At 49.8% G+C, this 18,606-nt stretch overlaps 1 protein-coding gene across 1 annotated transcript; it reads left to right on the top strand.

Annotated features, from left to right (window-relative positions):
• Nucleotides 1-4,015: 4,015 nt before the first annotated feature.
• Nucleotides 4,016-14,629, top strand: LOC144735156 (cytochrome b5-like). Its single transcript, XM_078617594.1, has 5 exons — nucleotides 4,016-4,231; nucleotides 7,618-7,746; nucleotides 8,968-8,994; nucleotides 10,075-10,118; nucleotides 11,524-14,629. The coding sequence occupies exons 1-5, from the start codon at nucleotides 4,112-4,114 to the stop codon at nucleotides 11,597-11,599; spliced, it is 396 nt and encodes a 131-aa protein (XP_078473720.1). The 5' UTR covers nucleotides 4,016-4,111; the 3' UTR covers nucleotides 11,600-14,629.
• Nucleotides 14,630-18,606: the final 3,977 nt, after the last annotated feature.

Here is an 18,606-nt window from a genome sequence, read left to right on the forward strand (position 1 = left end):
AGAGATACAGACATGCGGGGATAGAGACGAACATGGGGAGACAGATGAGATAGACACGGGGAGAGTGACACGGGGAGAGTGACACGGGGAGAGATGAGACGTGAGGAGATGGACACAGACATGAGGAAATGGACGCCGAGAAAGACGTGGAGAGAGAGGAGAGAACATCAGTGGTGAGCAGCGCAGGGCACTGCTACAAAATCCACTGTGGTGTTGTACAGCACATCTACGCTCCCACGTCATTCACCAACCTGCGGCGCACAGACGTGGGGGAGGCCTTCATCCAGCAGTGGATTGGCAACGAGGGCCGATACGTACACCGTAAGGGCAAGGGATTAGCCGCTTCAAGGGCTTCCACTTGAATGCCTTGGCAGCCCAAAGCTTCATATTGTTAGGTTTTTTCGGTAAAGTCACATAGGTGAAAAATTTAAATTAGTAAAATAAAATAAAAATCACGACGTTTCGGAGGCAACACAAGCTTCCGTCTTCAGGTGGAACCGTCACAGCACGATAGCTGTATCACTTTTATCACTTGATACAGCTAGCACTTGATACAACTATCGTGCTGTGACGGTTCCACCTGAAGACGGAAGCTTGTGTTGCCTCCGAAACGTCGTGAATTTAATTATATTTTTATTTAACTTTTATTAATTTAAATTAAAAATTTTCACCTACGTAACTTTTTCCGAAAAAACCTAAGAATATGAATCCTTGCAGTCACGAAAGCTTCTAGAATCTAGAATCCCAAAGCTTCTTAACATCTGAACCATTCCCCCGATGCCCTGATGCTGTCTAGTCTATGGGATCCCCCCTACACTCATGTCTCTGCCCCCCAGTGGCAACTGTCCCTACGGCCAACTGCAGCATCGGCCTCCCAATGGGCGAGCATTCGAGTCTGCCAGGCTGGAGGAGGGGACGGGAGAGGGGGGGTGGACGTTGCTGTGTGGACTTTAAAAAGAAAACCTCCCGTGCAAAGTATTTCAAATGCGTACATAAAAAATTAAAAATAATGATAATTGAATTTTTTTGGCTTGGATCGCGTAAATGTATAAATGTGTCGTAAAACCCGCCACCACCCGGCACAGCCAACTTGTAAGGGTTGCTACGTGGCCAATTCGTCACTAGTACAGCACACCAGGTGTGTTGGAGAGCCAAGCCACAACATCTACAATCTGAGTACGACGTTTCGCCAGTATATACAACGAGCTTAAAAAAAACCTCATGGATATTAGTCGCGAAAGCCTCGGTGTTAAACAATTCCAATTTGTAACGCGCACAATTTTCACTCGCCCCGAAGGCCAGCGGCGACACTGGGGCGCAGAGCTCAGCTCGGAGATCCGCTCAAGTAAAAAGAGTGAAATCAACAAAAGAAGATTCTAGATTTGAAGCTTTCGTGACTGCAAGGATTCATATTCTTAGTTTTTTTCGGTAAAGTCACGTAGGTAAAAAAATAAATTTAAATTTTCGGTACCGAAAAAACCTAAGAAAACAAAAGAAGATGTTGCGTTTGAGAAGGCGCTTCAAGAAGGGGTGAGTAAAAAATTCACCCGTTAAAACAAAGTTTTTCACTATAAATCCTTTATATGCGTGGCGGCTAGAGTCCTCTCGTCCTCTGGCTTGAGATGGCTGCCACCTATGGGTCAGATGATTGCCTGCCACCATTAAGCAATTGGTAATTAAATATAATTAATTGTCACGTACAACGAGTCTGTGTGCAAAATGTCAGCTCGATTGGATCACGGGAAGTGGGTTAAAAAACGACCGAAAGATTTGCACGGTCGTAAGCGCGCAAGCAAGCAAGCGCGCAAGCAAGCAAGTGAACTTAATATAAAGGATTTAAAAAGAGTCAGCGCTGCGAATGTGGAGTGGGGGAGGCGTGGTGGTGGCTGTGTTCCAGGTCGGAGGAAGGGCCGACGACTGGGAAAAACGACGCATGGCGATCGTGGCCCTGGATTTGCACGAATAATGTTGGCCCAACTTTCCGTGTCGGAGCTCGCCGTGGTATGTCACGAACGGCTATACAAGACCTGCGATATCGCGATGATCAACTATCGGTTTCTATACTCTTTGGTTCTTTCGGTAAAGTCACGTGGGTATAAAATAAAACATCACGACGTTTCGGGTGCAACACAAGCGTCCGTCATCAGGTGGTTTCTCTTCAAAGCTGCAATTATGACTTTTTTTTTTATCGCGTTGCGTTTTGTGCTTTTCTGTACTCGGAATAAAGATTAATCGAGCGGCTCTGCAACGGGAAGATCACTCGACGCACGGATGAAACAGGTCTTCTCGCTGTTGCAACTTTGAACACAATCCGTTTCGCACATGCGCTGCTGCAGTAATACGAGAACGATTACGTCACACGGTTACATCACGCCGTATTACGTCACACGAGCACGATTACGTCACACGAAACCGTTTACGTCACGATTGTCACTATTCATTGGGATTTACCCCAGTAAAACAGCTTATACTGGTAGGAACCTCCTGGTTACACCAGCCCACAGGGGATTATTATGTCTGTCCGTCGTGCATCCAAAAATGGGAGGGGTGGGTCTGGGTGGAGAGGGGAGGGTGGGGAGGGTGGCGCTGGGTGGGGAGGGTGGGGAGGGTGGGGTTGGGTGGGGAGGGTGGGGCTGGGTGGGGAGGGTGGGGCAGGGTGGGAGGGGTGGGGCTGGGTGGGGAGGGGCTGGTCACCCCGTGGTGCCCTTATAAAACTCAACGTTTAACCTACTCACGCCGGCTTGTGCCCGCCCTCACAGTCGGCCATATTTGCGGAATACACCACGCCGCCGTTGACCCTGGCCATTGACCGAGCAACCCAACGTTCCTACCAGCTCCCTCCGCAGGAATGTGTTAAAGCGCCGCTTCAATTCACAAAACCCAACCACGTGGTCTCTCCCCGGCACCCTTCTCACCCCCCTAAAACCACGTGGAAACAGTCCTTTAACGAGCCGCAGGTTGCCGACCCCTGCCTTAAAACCACGTGACCCTCACCTTCCAAACCCAACCGACAGCAACAACCGCCAGTCGGTACGAAGTGTGCCAGGCTACGTGCACGTTAAGGCCACGTGACGTATCGAACGCCCGCTTGCAAGGTCACGGGACAGACCCATCAGGTGCCACGGATTGACCGACTGAGATGACTTGCTGGTCGATTCAACAGCTGTTCTCCCTACTGTGCCAAAGACCAACCAATAACCAACGCCCTCCATTCGCCACTAATTAACGGTGACGTCACCACGGTGCCCGTGCCAGGCCAGGTGCACTTTGAGGCCACGTGAAGTGTAGAAGGTTCGCTGACAGGAAGGTCTCGGGGCAGACCCGGGTACCATGGGTTGGCCGACTGAGATGACCGGTAAATGCACCACCTGTGCCCCCTACTGTGCCAGACCCAACCAATATAACCAACGCCCGCCATTCGCCACTCAGGGGCCGCCCATAAATGACGTCATGCACCTAGGGGGGGGGGGGGGTCAGACATTTGTGACAATGTGTGACGGGGGGGGGATAAATGTGACGTCACATCAAAATGCGCCTCTTTAAATGCATGTAGACAACACGTTCTACTTAATTAAATCGATTTTTTTAATAAATGTTTTCTCCTACAACATCAGAGTGCAGCGCCACATTAAATACGCACTACAATGACAATAGTTTAAAGCGATTTGAAGCATGTTTTATTTTGGGGGGGGGCGGGCAGAGCTTTGTGACGTCATATTTGAGGGGAGGGGTCTGACTTTTTGTGACGCCGTGTGACGAAGGGGAGGGGGGGGTCAAAAATCGTCCAAAATCGCGTGACGTCATTTATGGATGGCCCCTCAGTGACGGCTAGGTCACCACGGCGCCCGTGCCAGGCTAGGTGCACTTTGAGGCCACGTGGTCTCTCACCCCCATCTCCCCCACCCGCACACACCACGTGACTCGTGGTGTGGGTGGGTGGGAAACCACGTGGTCTCTCACCCTCATCCATCCCTCCCACCCACACACACACACACCCGGAAACCACGTGACTCAGCTCGCCACACCCCCTCACCCCCTCAACTCCTCCCACTCCGGGGTCACGTGGTCGGAGCTATCGGGCCGTGCGAGGGATCGGAGGAGTAGGAGGAAGATGGCGATGGCGGGCGAGAGTTTGATGCGGATGGAGGAGGTAAAGCAGCGGGCCGCGGCCGGCCGCCTGTGCCTCGTCATCCACGGCAAGGTGTACGATGTCAGCGACTTCGCCGCGGAGGTGAGGCTGTGATTGCTGGCCACTCAGCTACCACCCATCCACCAACCCTCTTTGTATCTCTCTGTGTGTGCCGTGCCGGCTTTCATAGGGTGCTTACTCGCTAACAGCACTTGCCCTCACAAGTCTGTTGAAGGCTACACGGGGGAGCTTTGTCTTTGCTAGGTGCTACTCACAGCACTTGCCCTCAGAAGTCTGAAGGCTACACGGGGGAGCTTTGTCTTTGCTTGGTGATACTCAGCACTTGCCCTCACAAGTCTGTTGAAGGCTACACGGGGGATCTTTGTCTTTGCTAGGTGCTACTCACAGCACTTGCCCTCAGAAGTCTGTTGAAGGCTACACGGGGGATCTTTGTCTTTGCTAAGTGATACTCGCTAACAGCACTTTCCCTCAAGTCTGTTGAAGGCTACACGGGGATCTTTGTCTTTGCTAGGTGCTACTCACTAACAGCACTTGCCCTCAGAAGTCTGTCGAAGGCTACACGGGGGATCTTTGTCTTTGCTAGGTGCTACTCGCTAACAGCACTTGCCCCCACAAGTCTGTTGAAGGCTACACGGGGATCTTTGTCTTTGCTAGGTGCTACTCACTAAGCACTTGCCCTCAGAAGTCTGTCGAAGGCTACACGGGGGATCTTTGTCTTTGCTAAGTGCTACTCGCTAACAGCACTTTCCCTCAGAAGTCTGTTGAAGGCTACACGGGGGATCTTTGTCTTTGCTAAGTGCTACTCGCTAACAGCACTTGCCCTCACAAGTCTGTTGAAGGCTACACGGGGATCTTTGTCTTTGCTAGGTGCTACTCGCTAACAGCACTTGCCCTCACAAGTCTGTTGAAGGCTACACGGGGATCTTTGTCTTTGCTAGGTGCTACTCGCTAACAGCACTTGCCCTCAGAAGTCTGTTGAAGGCTACACGGGGGATCTTTGTTTTTGCTAGGTGCTACTCGCTAACAACACACTTGCCCTCAGAAGTCTGTTGAAGGCTACACGGGGGAGCTTTGTCTTTGTGGTGTCTCGGATACCCGGGCCGACTTCGTTGACCTCCTCGGGGTGATTCGATTCCTCGAGTTCGTGGGGACGACATTCCTCGAGAGAGAGACGCAGAGAGACACACTTATTGTGTGCCTGTATTGAAACGGCTGTACGCCGTATGGACCTGAAAATTCAATCTCCCTGTACAAGAATACGGGGTAAACTGTATGGGTTGACAGGTATGATACTTTTTTCCTACGTGACTTTACCGAAAAAACCTAAGAGTACGAATCCTTGCAGTCACGAAAGCTTCAAATCTAGAATTAAGGTATGATACTATACACGACACTGCTATACACTACTCAATACACTACACTACTATACACAACATTATACACTACACTACTCTATACACTACACTACTACATACCTGTCAACCCTTTATTACTGCCTACCTTCCTATAGACCAATTCAAACCTTATATTGGTCACCCCGACCTTGAAGCCAGCCGTCCCAACACCACCTGCATTTTTGAGACCCTGCACCTGAATAGGGAAGTGAAACGGGGGAGTTCCATGAGGTGGTTTGGAGGTCAGAGACGTCGAACTTGGGTGGGTACGTGTCCCGGTTGGGTCCTGTCCAGCCGTGACCGCGTGCGGCGAGTTTGTGTTACCGTGGCCCGGCCTCCAATGACTGAGCACAAAAACCCATAAATTCCACACTTGGATAATAAAAATATCGGTTTGACTCTATCATTGGGGACCCTCTTTGCCTTTATCAAAATGACGAACAGATTTCGATTTAAAGCTTTCGTGACTGCAGGGATTCATCTTCTTGGTTCTTTCGGTGAAGTCTGTCTACTCGACAGACCTGCTCTCCACCTGAGGACGGCTGCTTGCGTTGTGGCCGAAACGTCGTGAGAATTATTTTATTATGTTTTATTTTTATTATTTTATTATTTCCATTCTACGTGACTTTACCGAAAGAACCAAGAAGATGACAAACAGAATTAATAGGTAAAGTCACTTTACGTGGCTTACGTAACTTTAACGAAAGAACCAAAGGGTATGGATTCCTGCAGTCACGAAAGCTTCAAATCATGATAGAATTAATAGGCTTTATCCTTTGTGGTCGTTGCCTGTTGGTGTCCTTTGGTCGAACACTGGTGAGACATGGCTATAAAGGAGGCCGTCTCTGGTGTAGACCAATCATTTGCCAAGACAAATGCAGAGATTTATCAAAGGAGGTTTGATTGCACGTCTTAGCAAAAGCATGATGTGTGCTTAATGCCCACTTGATGCCGTGCAATAGATTCATCTTCTTGGTTCTTTCGGTAAAGTCACGTAGAAGGGAAGTAATAAAATAATAAAAATAAAACATAATAAAATAATTCTCACGACGTTTCGGCCACAACGCAAGCTGTCTCCCCGACAGACCTGGTCTTCACCTGAGGACGGCTGCTTGCGTTGTGGCCGAAACGTCGTGAGAATGATTTTTATTATGTTTTATTTGTATTATTTTATTACTTCCCTTCTACGTGACTTTACCGAAAGAACCAAGAAGATGAATCCCTGCAGTCACGAAAGCTTTAAATCGAGAATTATTTTATTGTTTTATTTTTATTATTTTATTACTTCCCTTCTACGTGACTTTACCGAAAGAACCAAGAAGATGAATCCCTGCAGTCACGAAAGCTTTAAATCGAAATTTAGCCGTGCAATAGCTTTGTCTCTTTGCTGTTTGAACATCTTAACACCTCCTGTATTATGGCCGGAAAAGGGTCGAGCCTATTCTCTTTTCATCGGTTTGCCTGTATTGCAAACTAATTAACCTAAGCCTCATAGCCAGAGTGTGTCAATAATTGCGGGGAACGGTTGTGTAGCGGTTAGCGTGCTGCGCCTCGAACCCAGCCTCCCGAGTTCGATTCCTGGCCAACAACCACCGCTCATAGGTCCACTCGGCCTCAAATGAGCACCTGGTGCGGTGTGTAAACATCGTCACTGGGGGAGACAAAGGCGGCCGGGCGTGGTGTTGGCGGTCACCGCCGCCACCCCCTTATGCGCCATGCCGGCCTTCATAGGTGCTGCTCGCTAACAGTGTCCGACGAGAGCAGTTGTCAGGAAAATGTCGGATCGAGGCTGACCCTTGCCTTTTAACATTCCATCTTATTGAGGGACTGCTACTGTGTGTGGCCTTGGTGTGGTCTGGGTCTCTTTTGTTGTTGTTGTTGCTGCTGCTGCCTTGCTCAAGATTGATAATTCGGACTTATAATTAATTTCCCAGACTGGACGCGTGCGAAAAAAAGAGTTTTCACAGCCCTGTCGGATTCCCCCTCCTCCAGCACTGAATCTTAAGCTTCTGACTGGGATGGTGTTGATGGTGTTGATCGTGATTGACCGTACTTGTCCGCGTTGGTCCCCAGCACCCCGGCGGCGAGTCCGTGCTGCTGGAGAAGTCCGGGAAGGACGCGACGGAGGCGTTTGAGGACGCGGGTCACTCGGGGGACGCGCGCGACATCATGCAGCAGTACTACATCGGCGAGCTTGAAACGGTATGTGCACAACAACAACAACGGCGGCGGCCGCTAATCCCCACCGAGTGGCGGTGACATCAGGAGCACTTGGAGGCACACTTGTTCACAGACTCACACTTACGGACTCCTCGCACTTATGGGCTCGCACACGGAGATTCATCTTCTTGGTTCTTTCGGTAAAGTCACGTAGAAGGGAAGTAATAAAATAATAAAAATAAAACATAATACAATAATTCTCACGACGTTTCGGCTACAACGCAAGCAGCCGTCTTCAGGTGAATAATGAAACACTGCCAAGCTTGGAGCGTATATTTAAGCTGGGTTGGAGGTGGAAGAAGAGCGCCTTGACAAAATAATATATATACGCTCTAAGCTTGGCAGTGTTTCATTCTTCACCTGAGGACGGCTGCTTGCGTTGTGGCCGAAACGTCGTGAGAATTATTTTTATTATGTTTTATTTTTATTATTTTATTACTTCCCTTCTACGTGACTTTACCGAAAGAACCAAGAAGATGAATCCCTGCAGTCACGAAAGCTTTAAATCGAAATTTAACCATGGAGATTCACTCGCGCAGAATCGCACACACATAGACTCACTCACAGACTCAATTACAGACTCACAGACTCGCACACAGTGTGAGACTTGCGCTGAAACGCACACAGAACCTTAGACTCACTGGCCAGACTCGCACAGACTCCACCCACACAGACTCACACACACACACACAGACTCACACACACACACAGACTCACACACACACACAGACTCACAGACTCAGACAGACTCACACAGAGATACACACAGACTCGGATGCACTCAGAACTCTCACTCACACAGAGACTCGCACAGAGACTCCACGCAGACGCAAAAACAAAGATCCCCTATCTTATAGCCTTAACAGACTTTTTGGAGCAAGTGCTGTTCGCGAGTAGCACCTACGAAGGCCGGCACTCCACACGAAGAGGCGGGTGACCAACACCACGCCTGGTCGATTTTCCTCACACCGCACCAGGTATTCATTTGAGGCCAAGTCGACCTAGGGGAGGCCCAGAACCGGTTCAGATATATCCATCGAAAATCTTGGCTGTGAGTGGGAATTGAACTCAGCGAAAAGTGTTCCCTTGTCGGAAGATCTGTTTTGTAGAACAAACGCGTTGTGAGATCACGCGGTAAGTGTGTGTGTGTACGTTACCATCGTGGTTACCATCGTGGTTAACATTGCCGGTTATCTTTTGCAGGAAGGGTCAACGTCGGAAAGGCCGCAGGTAAGAAAGGCATCAACGCGCAGAGTTCTAAATCCCTCTGGTCCACACCGACAGCACCAAATATGTTAACCCTGCTGTGCCACACTCGATGCAATACAAGTTCGACTAAAAAAAAAATATATACTGCTGGACTCTGTAAAATAAAAATAGTGGTTAGCGGTTGTACTTGTTGGCGTGTTTTTCCGGTCGGTCGCCTTCCCGATCGATCGAGGAGCTTCTCGATAATTGATCCAGCGGCGTGCGTTTAGCGATCGACGTGCGAGCACTTGGCACCAAGCTGGCACTGCCAGCTCGGCTCGGCTCTGACACCTCGTGCCGGTGAACCGTCACGTGTACCGCCGTGTGCGCTCCGTGCCGAGTCCACTGGTCGTTGCGCGCAAGATGACCCGGTTGCCCTAAACACATTCCTGCGGAGGGAGCTGGTAGGAACGTTGGGTTGCTCGGTCAATGGCCAGGGTCAACGGCGGCGTGGTGTATTCCGCAAATATGGCCGACTTTGAGGGCGGGCACAAACCGGCGTGAGTAGATTAAACGTTGAGTTTTATAAGGGCACCACGGGGTGACCAGCCCCTCCCCACCCAGTCCCTCCCCACCTTCCCCACCCAGCCCCTCCCCACCCTCCCCTCTCCACCCAGCCCCACCCCTCCCATTTTTGGATGCACGACGGACAGACACAATAATCCCCTGTGGGCTGGTGTAACCCGGAGGTTCCTACCAGTAAAACTAAAACTACAATTTTTTATTTTATTTGACCAGGTAAAGCCCCAACTGAGCTGCTGCTACGTAGCTCTTTTTCATAAGTGACCTCGCCACACATCATGATAGCGCGACCAAGTGGCTTATCGTCACGTGGAACATTTACAGCGGCCAAACACTCGGGGAACGCGTGACGTTGATGCTAAATGTGGAGGGAAAAAACCGGCGGACACGGAGATAAATCCTCACGACCACGGGGTAGAGGGAGAGAGAGAGACATGCACACAGGCATCGTCCGGGTAAGAATCGCACCCACGACCTCCCGTATACCAGGGGAGGTAGTTAACCTCTCTGCCGCCCCCCCCCCCAATTTCTGTTTTGTAGGCGAAGAAAATACCGGGGTGCTCTTCGCCGAGGTCCGCCAAATGGTGCGTGCTCCGCAAGTTTTTCATGTCTTTGCTTCCTTCTACATTCTAAAATAAAATAAAAATCTGTTCTTATTCTTGGTTCTTTCGGTAAAGTCACGTAGAAGGGAAGTAATAAAATAATACAAATAAAACATAATAAAATAATGTTTTATTTTTATTATTTTATTACTTCCCTTCTAAATAATAAAAATAAAACATAATAAAATAATAATGTTTTATTTTTATTATTTTAGTACTTCCCTTCTACGTGACTTTACCGAAAGAACCAAGAAGATGAATCCCTGCAGTCACGAAAGCTTTAAATCGAAATTTAATCTGTTCTTACTTTCGTCATTTCCCCCCCACACAAATTTTACTCGCGCCGTGAGGCCGGAGGCATCCGTCGCAGAACCTTTCACGTCGCTTCTCATCCGCACGGTTCGGGGAGCGGCACTCTCTCTCAGCCGCCCCTGCTTACAGATTAATTCTCACAGCTGGAATTGAGCTAAATGAAGTGCAGAACGCAATTTAACGGAATGGGATTTTTAGAACTTGTTGTTGTTCAGTCATTGGTGATGACTGGTTGAGAACTCGGCACAATCACGGGCAGTAGCTGCAACCCGGATCCAAACCAAGGTCGATATTGTTGACGTCATCGTTTCAGCTGTGAAAAGTTTGTAATCTAACTGTGGTGGCCGGGGGTTGTTTGGAGATCATAATTCCGTCCTATAATCGATTATTGTATTCGCAGTGTGGCCTGAGGAGTAGTGGTGTAGGGGGTGCCGCGGTGGTGAGATGTTATCTCCCTCGCCTTGTGTGCAGGAGGTCGTGGATTCGGTCCCGACCCAGATGCCTGCTGTATCATTGGAGTTTGCGTGTCTCTCTCTCTTACCGTGGTCGCGTGGGTTTTTCTCCGGGTCCTCCGGTTTCTCCCTCCACATTTACAGTCGACATGCGTTCACATCATTTGGCTGCTCTAGATTTCCACGTGATCATAGGCCACTTTGTTGAGCTATCATTTGTGGACACGTCACTTCTGAAAAAGAACAACATAGTTCAGTGGGGCCTTACCTGGTAAAAAATAAAATAGCGGTAGTAGACTCCTAGTCGCAACTAAATTTCCCGATGATGACGATGATGATGATGACGACGACGATGACCACGATGATGATGATGATGACTGATGACGATGACGACGACGATGATGACGACGACGACAATGACCACGATGATGATGACGACAATGACGACGATGATGATTGCTGATAATGACGACGAAGACGATGATGATGACGACGATGACCACGACGATGATGACCACGATGACGATGATGATGACGACCATGATGATTATGATGACGATGATGAAGCGTGGCTAACGTCCGTCTCCCCATCGCGCTGTTGCGCCGGCTCCGTGTGGTTCCAGCTGCTGTTGGCTGTGGCTGGCGCCGGCGGTGGCGGTCGGGTTGGTGGTCGCCTGGCGCTACTACCGCAGGGCCTAGCGGGAGCCACACGGGAGCCACGCGGAGCCACCCGGGAACTTCCCAGCCAGCCCGGCCAGCCTGTACGAGGCCTCGGGGGGAGCTTGGCATTCCGTACGCTGAACCTTCACTCGCAGCCTAGCCCAGCCACTCGACACAACGGCTCAGAACTCGGCCCGCAACTAGCTACCAACAAAGCCCAGCTATCCTCAACCAAGACTTGTCATCATCATCGTCATTCGTGACGCCGATGTCGTGCCTCACACAAGCGTAAAAACAAGTGCCGGGAGCGGCAACCGATGCAAATCGAGAAGCACAATTGAACAGAGGGCTCGTGGACTCAGATTCACAATAATTTTTCCCAAAAAAAAAAACCTTGAGTACCAACTCTGCACTACCAGCTCAGCCCTGCCACCCTGTACCGGACCTGACACCGAGCTGACACTACCAGCTCAGCCCTGCCACCCTGCACTGGGACCTGACCCTACCAACTCAGCCCTGCCACCCCGCACCTATCGGCACGCAGACCTGACGCTCGGCCAGTCCCGCCGGCTAACCTTCCCAGCTAAGGCTCGTGTCCCACTCTGCACTACCGGCTCTAGCCCAGGGGTCGGCGAAACCTGCGGCTCTGGAGCAGCGTGCAGCCCTTTAGAGGAAGCGCTTCGTGTACGTTATTTATTGAGGACCACCACCGTCTCGTATTGACCACGTGCATTGTGCGGCTCTTGAGAGATCGATTTTATTTTTACCGAATAAAAAAAAATGTTATTTCCATTGCCGACCCCCGCACTAGCCCGAGGACTCGTCACCTGGCCCAGCGTGCTACCTGCTTAGCCCTGCCACGCTCCGCAAGGACTACAGCTACTCGGGTTGCCCCTTCAGCCGGCGCAGTACCGTCGGCAGAACAGGCTGCGGACTACCCGACATCAACTGCGTGCCTGAGTACCCAGCTGTTTCCAGCCCCCCCCCGTCTTCTCCTTCCAGAGGAGAGGCCGACGAGAAACATGTGCCCACCTCGCCCATCTCTCCCAGCGTTAGCCCTTAGGGCTCGCTCTCTCTCCCCTGCTTTGCCACGGTGGCTAGGAGATGTTAACTATCTCGCCTGGTATGCAGGAGGTCGTGGGGTTCGATCCAGACCCTGACACCTGCTGCTGTTTATTTGGAGTTTGCGTGTCTCTCTCTCATCATCATCATCACGGTGGCTAGGAGATGTTAACTATCTCGCCCGGTGTGCAGGAGGTCGTGGGTTCGATCCCGACCCTGACGCCTGCTGCTGCTGTATATTTGGAGTTTGCGTGTCTCTCTCATCATCATCACGGTGGCTAGGAGATGTTAATTTCCTCTCCTGGTATACAGGAGGTTGTGGGTTCGATCCCGACCCTGACGCCTGCTGCTGTATATTTGGAGTTTGCGTGTCTCTCTTTCATCATCATCATCACGGTGGCTAGGAGATGTTAACTATCTCGCCCGGTGTGCAGGAGGTCGTGGGTTCGATCCCGACCCTGACGCCTGCTGTGTATTTCGAGGTTGCGCACTTCTCTCTCCCCGTGGTCGCTCGGATTTTTTTTTTCTCTCCGGATCTTCCGGATATTTGTCCCCTCCACATTCAGAATCAACGTCGCACGTTCAGAGTATTTGGCTGCGATACATTTCCACGATGATGATGATAAGCCACTTTGGTGGAGCTGTAAATTGTGGCCAGTTCAATTCTGAAAGAGAGCTATACAGCTTGGTGGGCCTTACCCAGTAAAATAAAAATAGTTATGAGTTTAGCTTTTTACACCGCTAGCCTGCCCACTGGCGAGCCCAAACATTGGTTGCTGCGTCGGGTTTATTGAGCCCAGGTACGGGCCGTTTGGCTCAGGGGTCGGAGACACTGAGCTGGCATTCCCTGGGTTTGACTCCCGGTTTCAGCCGCCCTTTGTATGAAAACTCAGAACGGCGTGCGTGCGCGTGCGTGCATGTGTGTGCGTGCGTGTGTGTGAGAGTGGTCCTTGATAGGTGCTCGCTATAACAGCACTCGCCCAAAACAGTCTCTTCAGGCTATATGGGGGGATCTTTTGTGTTTGAATGGCCCGCGGAAGCGGATATTACAGAACATCTTGTGAGATCCCTTCATAGTGACCTTTTTTAAAAATGAATTGAAACACTATGGGGGTGTGGGGGGGGCAGGGCGGTACTTTCTTGCCTGCCCCTGCTGCAGAGAAAATATTCGTCCACGCGACAACCAAAATGATATCGTGAATTGTCAGGGGTGGAATTCGGCTAAACTAAGTGCAGAACCAAATTGAATGTAATCGTGGTTATGGTTTTTTTTACACAAAGTAATTGGCGACCAGGCTGAGGGCCATCGCCTCGCGAGACTTGAGAAGTCTGGTTCTCATTGCAGGGCAGGATTGGAACCCGGACTTCTCAGCGGTGCTGGCTCCAGCGCCTCGGCCTGGTCGTCTTGAAATAAAATCGTCGATCAAATTTGTGAATTTCTTTTACAATAATGTAACCAACGTGACCACCGGTGTTCGTATATATTTCTATATATTTGTCGTCGCAAACAGACTTAACGTTTTATCGAGAGTATCCCGATATAAAAATTTTTTTTTTTTAGCCTTCCTGGCAATAAATCAGGACGTGTCAAGGTGTTCAAACACCAAATAGACGCACACCTATTGCAAGGCATCAAGTCTGCATTAACCACACGCATTTGTGGTAAAATATGCAAAACAAACATGCACTGATAATAGATGGCATTGTCTTTGAAACTGATTGGCCTACGCCAGAGACGGCCTCCTTTAGGGCCTTGTCTCCCCACCGGTGTTAGATCAGAGGACAACGCCAAAAGGCGGACAGCGCAAAGGCAATGTAAATATCAAAGCATCAATAGCTCGGGTTTGAGCAGATGAAACGTAATCCGGTTGGCCAGGCAGACGATCGTAAAGGGATGTGGCCAATCGCGCGCGGTTATATTAACCCTTCTTGGTTCTTTCGGTAAAGTCACGTAGAAGGGAAGTAATAAAATAATAAAAATAAAACAATAAAATAATTCTCACGACGTTTCGGCCACAACGCAAGCAGCCGTCCTCGGGTGAGGTGAGGACGGCTGTTTTTTTCTTCTGATTCTGTTCCGATGACGTACGTTTAAATCATCAACAGAAACCGGAATTATGAAATAAAATAACTTTATCGGTACCGAGGCTCGGCTTGTGGCACGGTTTGGTGCCGGCTATCGTAGAGCAGCGGTCGTTTCGCTACAGTTCTCTGCGGTGAGTAACGATTATCTTTAAGAATAACGTGGCTACGACCCCTCTGAGTAAAACGAACGCAGAGCCGTTAAATTTCGATTTAAAGCTTTCGTGACTGCAGGGATTCATCTTCTTGGTTCTTTCGGTAAAGTCACGTAGAATGGAAATAATAAAATAAAATAAATAAACCAATAAAATTATTCTTTGTGGCCGAAACGTCGTGAGAATTATTTTATTATGTTTTATTTTTATATTTTATTATTTCCATTCTACGTGACTTTACCGAAAGAACCAAGAAGAACGCAGAGCCGCTTGTGTGTCCCGAGATTCAGACGGCAAACGGGGCCCGCAAAGGGGTAAATGGTACCGCTGACCGCGTCTTTGGCGGCAGTCAACGCACTGGGAGAGGCGTAGGAACCCCCCCCCCCCCCCCCCCGATGAAAACTGTCGAGGCTGTGAGAGGCGCAGACCAGCAGCGGACGAAGCTTTCTGGCTTTGAGGGCGACTCGACTTGTGTTTGTGCTCAATCCGGCAAACCCCCATCGCCCGCCGCGGCGGGTCCGGTTACGTCCTTGAAAATAGCGCAGTCGGCAAAATCCGCGATCTGCAAAATCTGCGAACTGCAAACTCAAAGGCATTGTGGGGAAAACTCAGGGGGGGTGGGGGGAGGTTGGTTCACGGTTCGTAATACGACACCCACCCTTTTACTGTATTGTCACCCTACATCAACCCAGCCATGTATCGTGTCAAATACAACTAGTCCGGTAAATGTGTAGGATGACAACATTCACGTCGTGTGCAATACCGGGACCACGTGAGCAGGTGGTAAAGACGCGGCTCGCTTCGGTGACTCCATCGCGTCTGCCGAAGCGCGTTGGAGCAGACGAAGCGGGCGCATCTCGCATTGCGGAGGGGCTGGGGGGGGGCAGCCGTGGACAGGAAAATCCAGGAGGAGGAGGAGGGGGGGAGTCTGCAAATCTGCGGCTCTTTAAAGGACGGCCTCGTCACGTTATTCACGCGGAGTCGCGGCTCTGAAAACGCGGAGGTGTTTTTTTTGGTTGTACCGAATTCGGCGTACGCACACACACACTGCCTCTTGTCGTTATTTTTGTTGCCGACCCCCCCCCCCCGGGATGAAGAGAAGGCGGACCCCGAGTCCCATGAAACGCGCTGGGGGATTTTTAAATCCTTTATATGAAGTTCACTTGCTTGCACGCTTACGACCGTGCAAATCTTTCGGTCGTTTTTTAACTCGCTTCCCGTGATCCATTTTCACACAGACTCGTTGTGCGTGACAATTTCTTTTCGTGAACATTTTTTTCAAAAATGTTACACTTTTTAGGTAAAAAAAAATTATATTTAATTACCAATTGCTTAATGGTGGCAGGCAATCATCTGACCCATAGGTGGCAGCCATCTCAAGCCAGAGGACGAGAGGACTCTAGCCGCCCGTTTCAAAGACCAATGTGGGCTGGGTTGTGGCCCATTGAACACGCATATAAAGGATTTATAGTGAAAAACGTTGTTTTTACGGGTTAATTTTTTTTGTGTGAAACCGCGACCGCGTTCCACGGCTCGCTCGACGCGCGCCATCGGTGATTTTTTTGTTCCCTTTGGTTCGTGACCTCCTCTCGCCAACGCGCCGCTCGGAACGACGTCCGACGTTTTACGCCGCGCGATGCCGGGGGCCTTGCTGGTAGGAAACGGAAGAACTTCTGCTTAGTCAGGCAGGAAACTCGAGTACCCCTCCTCCATGCAGGAGGTCGTAGGTTCGATCCTGACCCTGACGCCAGCTGTATATTTGGAGTTTGTGTCTCTCTCTCTCACGATCATCACGGTGGCTAGGAGATGTTAACTACCTCGCCTGGTATGCAGGAGGTCGTGGGTTCGATCCTGACCCTGACGCCTGCTGCTGTATATTTGGAGTTTGCGTGTCTCTCATCATCATCGCGGTGGCTAGGAGATGTTAACCACCTCGCCTGGTATACAGAAGGTCGTGGGTTTGATCCCGACCCTGACGCCTGCTGCTGTATATTTGGAGTTTGTGTGTGTCTATCATCGTGGTCGTCGCGTGGATTTTTCTCCGGGTCCTCCGGTGTTTCGCTCCACATTTAGAATCAACGTCACGCGTGTGTGTAGAGAAACGTGGCTATCACTGATTAACCCCATTCATTAAATCCAGTAATAATCATTCGCTATCATCAATTTCGCTTTCACCGCATTCACACATCGTCACAGACCCCCCCCCCCCCCATTTCTTCCTCTCATTTTATTTTTTCCACCTCTTCTACCACCACCACGACCACGACATTCGGACGTTGTACCGTCGTTAATTCTGTGTAAAACGCCTTCGGTTCAGGCGCCATATAAATTCCGTCAGGACAACGTCTGTGCGGTGATCCACCGACCCTCGCTTCCACCCACGGTGACGGGTTTGCAGGCCACGTGTGCGGCAAGCCAGTTGTCGCCAATCGACAGCCAGCCGGTTGCTGCGTGAAGAACGTCACGCGCTCAGAGGTTTTGGCTGCTGTAAATTTCCACGCGATGGGGGAGCCGCTTTGTCGTCGAGCTTTCATTTATATGGCCAGGTCGCTTCTGTAAACAAGCTGCATTGCTCGGTGGGCCTTAGCTGGTCGAGTAAAAGGAAAACGTAAATAGATGCACGAGCGATTCGTTACCTCCGGGTACCCGTGTAAGCCCCCCAGGTATGCACGGGTATTGAGCTATGTCCCGAGTACTCGCGTTATCTCCCACACAGACCTCCGGTTAGCACGCATGGCTACGTACGGGTGCGCGAAAGAAGAAGTTTAACATACTCTTAGTTTCTACACTATGGGAACCTCATTTGCCAGTAAAAATATGATAATTGGTTTTTTACCCTTCTATCTGGCAACAAATTTTTGTTGCCAGATAGAAGGGTAAAAAACCAATTATCATACTCTTAGTTCTTTCGGTAAAGTCACGTAGGTAAAAAATGAAATTTTAATTAATAAAAAATAAAATAAAAATCACGACGCAAATCTGGCTGTGACGGTCCCACCTGATGACGGAGACTTGTGTTGTCTCCGAAACGTCGTGATTTTTTTTATTAATTTTAATTTTATTTTTTACCTACGTGACTTTACCGAAATAACTTAGAGTATGAATCCTTGCAGTCACGAAAGCTTCAAATCTAGAATTAAGAAGTTTAACATACAACACGAGACGGCGTCTTCATTCACCACCGCCTCCCCGAAGAAGCTTCTGGCACGTGGAGCGAAACGTCGGACGTCGTGCCGTCATTATCAGTGCCTGTGCCAGGCTAGGTGCGCGGCGTTCAGAGATGAAGTAGTGTAGAGGGGGGAAAGATTGTCCCACTCTCGCTTTGACTGCCGTGGAAAAAAGCTGTGAAAGAGTTTCGTTGTTTAAAGATGTTCTATAATACAGGTGTTTTTGTGTGTGTGAGTTAGATCGCTTAAATATATAAATGTGTGTCGTTAAACCCGCCACCACCCGACACAGCCAATCGGTAAGGGTTGTCACGTAAACAGAACGTGGCCAATTCGTTACTAGTACAGCACCAGCGGTTGCGTGTTGGAGAGCAAATCCACAACATTTACAATCTGAGTACGACGTTTCGGCATCATCGGGCGGACAGACAGATTTTGTGGGGAAATCCTCCTGCTTCGCTATCTAACCCCAAACAAAACACCTCTATTATGGATGCTATTCGTTGCGAAAGCCGACTCGGTGTTAAAACTGTCAATGTTCCGTCCGTGGAACTCACCGAAAACGGATGACCTTAACTAA

This window comes from Lampetra planeri, chromosome 54, assembly GCF_965212315.1.
Source record: "Lampetra planeri chromosome 54, kcLamPlan1.2.h2, whole genome shotgun sequence".
In the NCBI taxonomy this organism is placed as follows: Eukaryota; Metazoa; Chordata; class Hyperoartia; order Petromyzontiformes; family Petromyzontidae; genus Lampetra; species Lampetra planeri.